Source organism: Oncorhynchus mykiss, chromosome 2 (genome assembly GCF_057628025.1).
Source record: "Oncorhynchus mykiss isolate SJ-2025 chromosome 2, ASM5762802v1, whole genome shotgun sequence".
In the NCBI taxonomy this organism is placed as follows: domain Eukaryota; kingdom Metazoa; phylum Chordata; class Actinopteri; order Salmoniformes; family Salmonidae; genus Oncorhynchus; species Oncorhynchus mykiss.
The window spans coordinates 29,962,955-29,974,763 of record NC_143023.1 but is presented as its reverse complement, the minus strand read 5'-3'; the positions used below and the strand labels follow the sequence as shown (position 1 = coordinate 29,974,763).

General features: G+C 43.2%; 1 protein-coding gene across 1 annotated transcript; it reads right to left on the bottom strand.

Moving 5' to 3' along the window:
- Window positions 1-3,674: 3,674 nt before the first annotated feature.
- LOC110534679 (serine/threonine-protein kinase pim-3-like) lies at window positions 3,675-8,346 on the bottom strand. Its single transcript, XM_021619612.3, has 6 exons — window positions 7,922-8,346; window positions 7,742-7,836; window positions 4,879-4,929; window positions 4,346-4,724; window positions 3,965-4,141; window positions 3,675-3,811 (listed from the first exon to the last, which is right to left on the bottom strand). The coding sequence occupies exons 1-6, from the start codon at window positions 8,154-8,156 to the stop codon at window positions 3,720-3,722; spliced, it is 1,029 nt and encodes a 342-aa protein (XP_021475287.3). The 5' UTR covers window positions 8,157-8,346; the 3' UTR covers window positions 3,675-3,719.
- Window positions 8,347-11,809: the final 3,463 nt, after the last annotated feature.

Here is an 11,809-nt window from a genome sequence, read left to right as displayed (position 1 = left end):
TGGCTGGGGTCTTTGACAATTTTTAGGGCCTTCCTCTGACACCACCTGGTGTAGAGGTCCTAGATGGCAGGCAGCTTAGCCCCAGTGATGTACTGGGCTGTACGCACTACCCTCTGTTGTGCCTTGTGGTCAGAGGCCCGAGCAATTGCCATACCAGGCAGTAGAACCTTTTGAGGATCTCAGGACCCATGACAAATCTTTTTAGTTTCCTGAGGGGGAATATGCTTTGTCGGGCCCTCTTCACGACTGTCTTGGTGTTTGTTGTTGATGTGGACACCAAGGAACTTGGTCCACTACAGCCCTGTCGATGAAAATGGGGGCATGCTCGGTCCTCCTTTTCCTGTAGTCCACAATCATCTCCTTAGTCTTGGTTACGTTGAGAGATAGGTTGTTATTCTTGCACCACCCAGCCAAGTCTCTGACCTCCCTATAGGCTGTCTCGAACAGTACCTTTTATTGTTATCCCTGCAGAGTATCTCCAAATGATGCTATGAAGGTCAGTTCCCATGACTAAATGTCTCTTCCTTTTTATATGATAATGCGATTCCTACCTACCTTTCCAGTCTGGTGACTTTATCGCCTCCCACTGCCCTCAGGGCCTTGCATAAAGCAATGCCGACCCGTCATTAGCATAATGTGGTCACAATCAGACAATGGGCAATGGAGATTACCTGTCACAGAGTTGGGCTTGAGCATCTTATTCAATTGATCACGGTTTCTCCCAATGACATTGGTATTATGGTCACTTTGTCTCTTTTATTACAATTATTATTACTGTTCCTGCCATTCCTATTGATTAATGAAAGAAACAGTGTTTCAGCTTCAGAGTGATAATTTAGATGAACTCATATTAATCAAAATGAACAAAACCCCAAACAGGTTGAATATTGCATTCAACATAGTACAGCATTATGAAATCAAATGTTTTGACAAGTTAATTATTTATGTTCCAATTACAATTAGCCTCTTTCACCCCCCATTTAATCTTACTTTTGGTGTCCCTTTGTAAACTTAGGAACCCTATTCAATCACATAATTGTATTAATAAAAACAACTCTTGCACTGGCAGAATTGTTTTGTTCCCAAAACTAAACAATGTTCTCAAGAAACTCAAATGCATGAAGGTTAGACATCTTTGTTTGTCTTCTCTGCTGTGCTACAGGACAGCTATCTGCTAGGAAATACATTTATTGTGTGTAGCTTTGATGTCTAACTTCTCCGGTTTTTGATGGGAAAACTATTTCTGAGGCAATATCTGGGAAATTTATGCTTCACAAAATGCCAGAAACCTAGAAGGCAGATACACAGAGATGCCATTAATTTAAATCATCAACTCATCTGACAGAGGCACATCTCGACTGAAATTAAATTGATAATTTTGGACACAGACTGAATACCAAGCATGTTGGTTTGGTAGTGCAGCTAATATGTTGCCAAGTACGAGGATACGAACAAAATAATTATCAACGAGATTCAGCAAAATGAAATGCATGGAATAGAATCTAAAAAATAAATGAAAGGAGTTGATTACACTCTCCTTTCAGAGAACAACTCAGTAACTCTCTCTCTTCCATGCATTCATGTTTTGATTTGTTTTGTAAAGAATTTGTTTCACAGAGAACTTAAGGTTTTTTGGAACTTGTCTTTTTGACTCAATCTTTATTTTTTGGAAGTTTTACATAGACATTTAAATAAAGCACATAATCTTTCACAACTTAAACATTCATTTTACAGATATATCTCACTTTTTTTTAACTAGCCCCAGCATTTGCAGAGGGTTAGTACTTATCAGAAAACAGTAGAGATTGGAACCAATGTCATGCTTGAATAACCAACAAACATTTTAGAGAAATTTCCAAGCTCGGTCTACACTCTGAATACATCTAGATAATTTACCAGACTTTCAAACTGAGGTCAAAATGTACTTTCAGTTTTACCTTAATTCTTCCCTTTTTCAGACATATGCATAGTCTGTTTTGTGAAGAATGTTTTTTGCAAACTAGAAATCTGGGTTAAAGGATAGGAAGAAAGAGAGCAAGGTAAAAAGATGGTCAAGATATTCTTGCATCCTAACCAACATGACAGTCTGATACAGCAACTTGAATGTGAGGAGTAAAAACAAGCTGGCCACAATTGTCAGCCAGCAAAATCATCGGTCAGCCACAGGAACAGCTGGGCAACCTCTTCCATAGGGCAACCAAAAGGAAGGCACGGACTGTTGTTAGAGACCCGTCCCACCCTCTATACATCCTCAGTTCAAGAGGCTTCCCTCTCACATTCTGATGTTATATTGTACTGCAGTACTGCAGAGAGCAGATACGCCTGTCTTTCCCCTCAGCTTTGGGGAGCACCAGTCAAAGCTCTGACATCTCCCCCCATCCCGGCCCTGAAACTATTTCCCCCTGGCATCTATATGTGATGTTGCAGTACTACTTAAGTCATTTTTTTAGAGTTTCTGTACTTTACCTTACTATTTATATATATATTTTACTTTAACTTTTACTTCACTACATTCCTAAGGAAAATATGTACTTTTTACTACCATACATTTTCTCTGACACCCAAAAGTACTCGTTACATTTGCGAATGCTCAGGCAAGACAGCAATATGGTGCACCTATAACAGGTTGTCATCCCTACTGCCTCTGATCTGGAGGGCTCACTAAACAGAAATAATGCATTTGTAAATTATGTCTGAGTGTTCGAGTGAGCTGTCCGTAAATAATAATAAAAATAAGCAAATTGTGGTTTTCTTAATATAAGGAATTTGATGTATAGCATTTACTTTATACTTTTCTCAAGTATGAAAATGTAGTACTTTTCCACGACTGTACTTCAGTACATTTAAAACCAGATACTTTTAGACTTTTACTCAAGTAGTATGTTACTGGGTGACTTTCACTTTTAATTGAGTAATTTTCTATTAAGGTACAGTATCTTTACTTTTACTCAAGTATGACATTGAGTACTTTTTCACCACAGTCTGTAAAGACAGTTTATTGGATGTTGCTGTGAATTGATGGGGATGGTAATTGACAGTGGGAGTTTGAATTGATGGTGGAGATGAATTGAAGACTGAACTGAAATTATTGTGGTGGTGGGTGTATGGGAAAAAGAAAGACAGATATAAGAGTGGTATTTTATTGACACATCTTCTGTTGCCGTTCATCCCGTAATTTCTCAGTCTGTGTGTAACTATGTCCTAGGCCTGCCTGTTTCCTGTGTGTGGGTGGATGGGTGGGTGGGTGTCTTGGAGAGTAAGTGCCCACAGTCATTAGGATTGAAGTGGCAGTAGACATGTTTCCTTTTATTTAAAAAAAAACTCTGAAAAAGCTTCGCTTTCAGGATTTCATTCATAAAATAAAATATTTGATATTTGTAAAAATGTTACTTCTAAAGAAAAGTAGAAGCACTAAGCCTATAAATATTTATATTTTCAGAATGGAAGACTCCAGGGGAAATAAATCAAAAGTACAGCATTTAACTGCAGCGCCAGTCGTTCCACCAAACCCATCTTCATTTGTGTCAGGTTTTGTTGAAAAACTTTGGATGGTGCTAAAACAATGCCATCTTTAGGCACGTTCGCTATTAGTCTTTTGGGGTGGGGGTTTTAAACCACGCTATAAAGTGCTCGGTTAAAGTGCTTAAAAGTGACTCAAATGACTAAGACAAGAATGAACTGAGATTATAATTGTATTTTTCATTGGCCTGGTTGGCCCCTCACAGGAGCCAGGGATGGAGCTGGATCTGCTCCATGGTTGGTCGGTCCGCTGCCTTAGTGCTCAGGCACCAGCGAATCAGCTGACGGCACTCTGGTGGAGAGGAAGTAACAACAGGTATATGATTAGACAGAGGATAATTCCATAATCATCTATTGTAGTATGAGGTTACATCATCTACTCCTTTATGGAAACCTCTTCCCCTACTTCATCCAACCCTCCTTCCCTCATCCCTCTTTCTCTGACCGGGGGACAGTCCCTTGGTGAAGCGCACGCGGCCCTTGATGGTCTCTCGGATGGTGCTGAAGGGCAGGAAGCCACATATCAGGTTGTAGAGGGTGATGCCCACCGACCAGACAGTAGCTGGACCTGCCAGGTACTGTCTATGTAGGAACCACTCTGGAGGGGTGTACTCCAGGGTGCCTGAGAGGGGGCGGACAGACACAGGAAACGTATTATTCAATAGCCTTTTTGAAAGCATACTGAGAGCGTAGGCTGCATGCTGAAATCAACAATAGGGCTAAGTGGAGTTTCCGTCATATTGCTTCCACTCTCACTGAGCAATTCTTAGTGATCTGCTCTCTCAACCACCACATTCCCTCCCTTACACTCTCTAACGTCTCTAACCTGCAAAGTCCTTGTAGGCCGTATTCTTCAGCAGGTCTCCACAGCCAAAGTCGAACAGCTTGACGTGCTGAGAGTCAGTCTGGATCAGCAGGTTCTCTGGCTTGACGTCCCGGTGCAGGACCCCTCGCTCGCTGCAGTGGTTCAGCGCCCTCAACAGCTGCACCATCACCTGGCGCGCTAAGCCCTCGCTCATGGTGCCTCCCCGGTCCTGGCAGAAGGCGATAAGGTCTTGGCAGGGCTCGGGGCGCTCCAGCACCATGATGTAGCGCGATGGCTGGTCAAACCACTCCAGCAGCTGCATGATGTAGGGACACTGTGGCGCCACGTTCACCTGCTTCATCAACGCCACCTCCAGGGGCAGGGGCCCTTCTTGCCCAGGCTGTGTGTGCATGTGCGTGTGCGTGTGTGTGTGTGTGTGTGCAAAGGAGGAGGGGGGGGAGGGAACTGCTGTTAGCAATTGTAGTTAGGCTAGCATTAGTAGAGATAACTGATATAACCCCTACAGTAAAATCAACCAGTAGACTAACACTCACAATGTCCAGCTCCTCCTCAGCTTGGGCCTTGGACACATACTTGATGGCTACCTGTGGGACAGGAATAGCAACAACAGTCTAAGTACAGCTGTTACATGTAAAAATAAAAATAAATAAAAATAAATAAAAAAATGTGTTGTTATACGATTCTCAGTGCTTTCATGAGAATAATTCAAAATTAACTCATACAGGAGACAGCTGAGGCTGGTCAGGTATGACGAAGGGCCTTTCAGAAGTAAATGACAAGGTGAAGATATATGAACGTTAATAAAGGAAAAGCAGTTACACCATCATAAAAAGCCATTATGAAGGAATGTTGTCAGGCTGCTTAGCTGCACTGTACAATTAAAGCAGACATGAGTTATTTTCCCTTATAAACTGGGTGGTTCCAGCCCTTAATGCTGATTGGTTGACAGCTGTTTTATATGAGACCGTATACCACGGCTATGACAAAAAATGTATTTTTACTGCTCTAATTACTTTAGTAACCAGTTTATAATAGCAATAAGGCACCTCGGGGGTTTGTGGTATATGGCCAATATACCACGGCTATTGGCTGTATCCCTTAGCTGTGGTATATTGGCCATATACCACACCCCCTCGTGCCTTATTGCTTAATTTTACGTCAAATATACTGAATAAAAATATAAACACAACATGTAAAGTGTTGATCCCATGTTCCATGAGCTGAAATTAATTGATTGATTACACACAAAAACCTTATTTCTCTCAAATGTTGTGCACAAATGTGTTTAGATCCCTGTTAGTGAGCGTTTCTTCTTTCCCAAAATAATCCATCCACCTGACAGGTGTGTCATATCAAGAAGCTGATTAAACAGCATGATCATTACACAGGTGGTTCTTGTACTGGGGACAATAAAACGGCACTCTTAAATGTGCAGTTTTGACACACAACACAATGCCACAGATGTCAAAAGTTAGAGGGAGTGCTCAATGGGCATGTTGAGTGCAGGAATGACCACCAGAGCTGTTGCCAGATAATTAAATGTTAATTTCTCTAACATAAGCCTCCAATGTCGTTTTAGAGAATTTGGCAGTATGTGCAACCAGCCTCACAACCGCAGACCACGTGTAACCACGCCAGCCCAGGACCTCCACATCTGGTTTCTTCACCTGCGGTATCATCTGAGACCAGCCACCAGGACAGCTGATGAGTATTTCTGTCTGTAATGAAGCCCTTATGGTGGGAAAACCTCATTCTGACTGGCTGGGCCTGGCTCCCCAGTGGGTGGGCCTGGCTCCCCAGTGGGTGGGCCTGGCTCCCCAGTGGGTGGGCCTGGCTCCCACGTGGGTGGGCCTGGCTCCCCAGTGGGTGGGCCTGGCTCCCCAGTGGGTGGGCCTGGCTCCCACGTGGGTGGGCCTGGCTCCCACGTGGGTGGGCCTATGCCCTCCCAGGCCAACACACAGCTGCAGCCCTGCCCAGTTATGTGAAATACATAGATTAGGGCCTAATGAATGTACTTCAATTGACTGATTTCTTCATATGAACTGTAACTCATTTAAATATTTGCCTGTTGCATTTATATATTTGCTCAGTATAATTACAGGCTTGTTTAATGACTGGGTCAGTCTTCCTGATTTGCAAGGGAGCAGTGCAAGATCTCACTAAATGCAAAGAAAGTAGAGATTTTCTATTGAAAAGGAAAGTTTAGTGAGGTTGGGTAACTAATTTCCTACACTGCCACTGTTAGGAAAGGAGAGTGGCTAAATCTGGAGGATAGATGGAGCGAAAGACAGAGGGGGGGGGGGGGGGAGCAATTATATTGACTGACAGCCCACAGGGAAATAAGATGTACTGTAACAGGAGGACCTAGGTGAGAATAGGCCTGTCATGCCCAAGGCATGTATTACCGCAGAGCAGTCTCAAATGCGGAGTCACAGCTCAGTCCAATTGGGTTATAGCTCAATACTGGGCCCTGGGTTTGTTCCTGTGTCAGGTCACATTGACTTTGGGTGGCCATGTCACAGTACAAAAGAGTGTGAACCACTGCTCCAGAGGAATATTTTGTATCCATTCTCTCACCAAGAAAATATCTCAGACCACCATTGCAACTGTATGAGAAGACCAGCCTCAGTTGAATCTTGCCCCCTGGTGGGCCAAGGAAGGTGAGTGTGTGCTTGACCCATGACACTGGACAAGAGTTATGGGAGTTTAGGTGTAAGATGGAATCGAGAGCAGCCTCTTTGTTTTAAATACCCTTGGCCGCTTAAATAAGCTACAGTAGCGTCATGCAAAAGCACTGCTTGACTTGGACAGAAATATGTGCCGGTACTCATTTTGGGTGCCGTTACTGTTTGCATTTAGGTGCAGGAGCAACACAATACATTTGAGCTAATATTCTATAAAAGGAAAAGGAGTTTAAGCAGTGGAAAATGTGAGGAGCCGGTACTCAGCTCCAGTGAGCTCCTGCCCAAGTCAAGCACTGTGCAAAAGGTACACAAATCAATAGTCTACCGCCATAGAGCGCCGACAATCAAAAGCTATAGCATCAATGAGACAGAATGTCTCAAACGATAAGAATATAAGAATTTGCAAGGGCGTGAGGCTTTCTATGATGATTAGATCCCTTGAGTGTGTGAGTAGGACGACTCTGCGAGTGTGTAAGATTGAGAAAGTGAGAGTAGAAACATGTATAAGACTACCAGTCAGTTTCTGCTTTCAACAATATATCCGTTCTTTGTTGCTTTGCCAAACAAGCAGGACAACAACAAGTTGGCTGAGGCAGAAACAGACTGGGTAACCAGACTGGCTTAAGATTTTGTATGACACTAAAACAATATTAAGTGTCACACAGACAACATGTGTTTTCACAGGAGAGGGAAGAGTTGTGTGTTGTCTCACCGGCATGCCGTCAGATTTGCGGGTCCCTGCATAGACAGAGCCATAGCCCCCTTTCCCCAGCAACGGCCCCTTTACATACAGCTTTTCCAGTCGGGCTGAAACGAAACAAATCTGTGAAAATTAATTCCCTCCTGATGGGACCGGAAATTATTTCTGAATCTGTTTGGTGGTCACTTTTACCTTTGCGGTGGCGTTTAGTGGCTTTAGGACGGGAAGTGGAGGGGCAGTCATCCTTTGCCCCCACCAGGCACAGTGGCCAGGGGCCTTGAGTCTGGTTCAGGGCTGGACCATGGCCTACAGGCTCCATCCAACCCCCCCTGCCTGGGGCCCAGGCCCTGGAGGTCACAGCATTGCATCTCTGGCTAACATTCCCTGTACGCCGGCACAGGACCTTGGGTGCAGGGGGAGCAGGCATAGCAAATAGCTCCTGGAAAGCATTTGGCTCCTGGAAAGCCTTTGGCTCCTGGAAAGCCTTTGGCTCCTTGGACCCTCTACATTCTAAGTCGGGGGAAGCAGTTTTGGCGTTGTGGAACCCAGACCTTTTCCTCTTCCGCCTGCCGCCTCCATTCAGACCCCAACCCTGGTCAGAGCTGTTGGGGACTATAGGGAGAACAGAGAGGGGCCAACAGTTAATGATAACATCCTTTTAAACAGATATTTAAATATCAGGTTAACTTTTTTGATAATAACAACAAGGTCAATGTAGTTTGATTATAACATTTCTTCTGTCATTTCCATCCCATCTCCTTCCATATACCCATTTACAATATAGCCTAAATGTATTTATCTAGCCTACTTTACAAGACTAGGCACCCAGACTACTTTTTTTATTTTCGTTTACCTGGAGAGAGAACTTCCTGGGAGCTACGAGTAATCATGGTTGAATTCTATCCTCTTAAATCAGCCATGATTTTAGGTAGGCTGAAACGGATATCAAACCAGATATTTGCGTCTGACAGATTGTCACATGGCCTTAAAAAACACTATTGCTCTGACGTAATGTACAGTGACAATTATGACGTGTCATGATGTAAAACAAAGAGTCGTGCGCGCCAAGTGTCCCACACCTATTGCAAGCAATGACTGCCTGCTTTACGAGTTCAATTGTGCCTGTACATGCAAATCCAAAAGAGGGCGCTGCTAGCTCTTTCAAAATCGCCTTAAATTGTTGCTTTTACCTAACATTTCTGAGATTACCCATTCCTCTATTTCATGGGTTAGAAACGAAGAGAAAGGTTCAAAGCCAAGATAAAAGCAGCCCTACCTTGCATTTTGTGACGCCGTATGCTAACAATGTCACATACTTTTTTTTTTTTTTTTTATAAATGTCGAAATCTTCACACACCTACAACTGTTTTTGAAATCTTGGTCCATGGAGAGTGGAGACCCACGTACTGTGCAGGCTTTTGTTTTAATCCATACCAATTGATGAAACTATAGCTGATCAACAACAAAACCTTGACAAATTTAATCAGCTACAAAAAGCTTAACATGACCTACCTAACACTATATAGTCAAACTTAAATCATCATTAGGCCTACTTTATCTCACATTTTTGTAAAAAAATATATATTTGTAAATTCAGTGTTTTTGAGAAAAATGCCCTCTCTGAATCCACAACAAATAAGTTAGGTATGGATTTTTTTTCAATATCCATACCTTTTAAGCTCTGCATAAACACCCAATGTGAAAACATTTGAGAAAATTGGCCAAATATTAATTTGCACTTTGTTGGCAATGACCCTTAGACAAGGATGAAAGAAAGCAGTGGAGAGAGATTAAAAACAGCTCTGTGTGTGTTTGTGTGTGTGTTTGTGTGTGTGTGTGTGTGTTTGTGTGTGTGTTTATGGACAAAGGCACCTGTGATTTGCTCCCTCCAAACAAACAGTTTTCCATCCTCCAAGCGATCTAAATATAAAGTGAGGAGGAAGTCAAACTGCTGTTGTACTTAGTAATAAGTGGTTATCATTCACTATATATACACAAAGTATGTGGAAACCCTTCAAATTAGTGGATTTGGCCATTTCAGCCACACCCGTTGCTGACAGGTGTATAAAATCGAGCACACGGCCATGCAATCACCATAGACAATCATTAGCAGTAGAATGGCCTTACTGAAGAGCTCAGTGACAATCAACGGATGCCACCTTTCCAACAAGTCAGTTGGTCAAATTTCTGCCCTGGTCAACTGTGTGTGCTGTTATTGTGAAGTGGGAACGACTAGGAGCAACAACTGCTCAGCCGCGAAGTGGTAGGCCACACAAGCTCACAGAACGGGACCGCCGAGCGCTGAAGTGGTTACAAATCGCCTGTCCTCGGTTGTAACACTCACTACCGAGTTCCAAACTGCCTCTGGAAGCAACGTCAGCACAATAACTGTTAGTTGGGAGCTTCATGAAATGGGTTTCCATGGCCGAGCAGCCCCACCCAATGCATAGTGCCAACTGTAAAGTTTGGTGGATGAGGAATAATGTCTGGGGCTGTGTTTCATGGTTTGGGCTAGGCTTTTTAGTTCCAGTGAAGGGAAATGTTAACGCTACAGCATACAATGACATTCTACACGATTCTGTGCTTTCAACTTTGTGGCAACAGTTTGGGGAAGGCCCTTTCCTGTTTCAGCATGACAATGTCCCTGTGACAAATGTCCAGTCTTTTCCAATGTGAAAGAGGTTGGTTAAGGCCAGATGGACAAGGCCACAGTTTTTGGAATGACACTCAGCCCTGGCTTGATATCAGACTCAGGGTTTTCCCCTAACTAAATGTATTTTCTACCGCCACGGGGCTTCTGGTTTGAACAGGAAAGCCACTTGAACCATTTGAGGGACGGGTGGATGTCAACAGACTGATTTGCATGAGGCACAAGGTCGTAATTTGCTATAATTGGAGAAAGTTATAGAAGACGTGCCTATATAATCTAATGAGACATTTCATTAATGTGTCAATTATTGGTTTTAATAGTTTTGCATATTTACACAGACACCCTTTTCAGCGGTAACACATTCATATACTACCTACTACATTGACAAGCAACTTACAAATGCACTTTTACCACAAACCATTATCATCTCCCTCTAAAACAGCTAGACTGCGGACAGGACTGCTAAGTCTGGCTGTTTACTAAACAAAAAAAACATTCTGTGACGTATTTCCCACCACAACCAAAACCACTGAGACCTCAGGTATAGTGTTCAATATAGCCTCGGACCGAATGCCCAAGGAGGGAGTAGGTGTGTGATTTCATAACCAAATAATATCCTATCCTATGGGTGTCATTGAATACACAACATGATTAAACCTCCTCCAGTACGCCCACAACCAGTACGGAATGAAACAGGGAATCTGTCCTACCTACTGGAATCTGTCCAATAGAAACTGTTTGGACTAATGATTACACCCCTGATGTTCTCCTCAGTTGATCATGAATCCTTTGACAATGAGATTGACGTGGTTGCACCATACACACAGACTCCTTCAGTCTGAAGGGCCTGTAGAAGGCCTGGGCCCAGAACTTGGCCCAAACTCATTTGACATGCTGTAGCAGATCCAGGAAGACAATAATGTATGTCCATTTCTCTTGTGCTTTTGTCAAAAATGTGCCCTTTATACACACAGTACAAGGCCAATATACTGTATAGCCATTATACATGAGGCCAAAGCTTTGTTATGTTGGTGGCAGAAGTGGAATCGTGACCACGACAACCATCACTCCTGAAGTCCTATGAAGGACTAGTTAGTCAGTGTTGACATGCTTTTCAATAGGGGAGGGTTGTGTAACAATTCTGCAACCCATTACCCAATGGATCCTGCTCCAGACCAGGTTCACAACCCTTTTGAGTCCCTACAGTACTATACTGTAGGTCAGGTCTCCATGATGATACGGATTGGTGTATCACAAAGCACACACCCCTGCCTCACAACTCTCCATGTACAGTTATCCCTGTACTACAGATCACATACTTCAGTAAGCACCCACAAAGTTGGTGATTAACGCCCAGATAGATAACGTAGGGTATCTACAGAACTACAGAAGAAGGGACTTTGGCTCAACAACAATTCTCACTTTCACCA

Excerpts from the sequence above, each read along its gene's own strand:
- LOC110534679 (XM_021619612.3), bottom strand. The coding sequence starts at position 8,156 with ATGCCTGCTCCCCCTGCACCCAAGGTCCTGTGCCGGCGTACAGGGAAT. Across the intron at positions 7,837-7,921 it reads CACTAAACGCCACCGCAAAG|CCCGACTGGAAAAGCTGTAT; the intron begins GTAAAAGTGACC and ends GTTTCGTTTCAG. Across the intron at positions 3,812-3,964 it reads CACCAAGGGACTGTCCCCCG|AGTGCCGTCAGCTGATTCGC; the intron begins GTCAGAGAAAGA and ends CCTCTCCACCAG.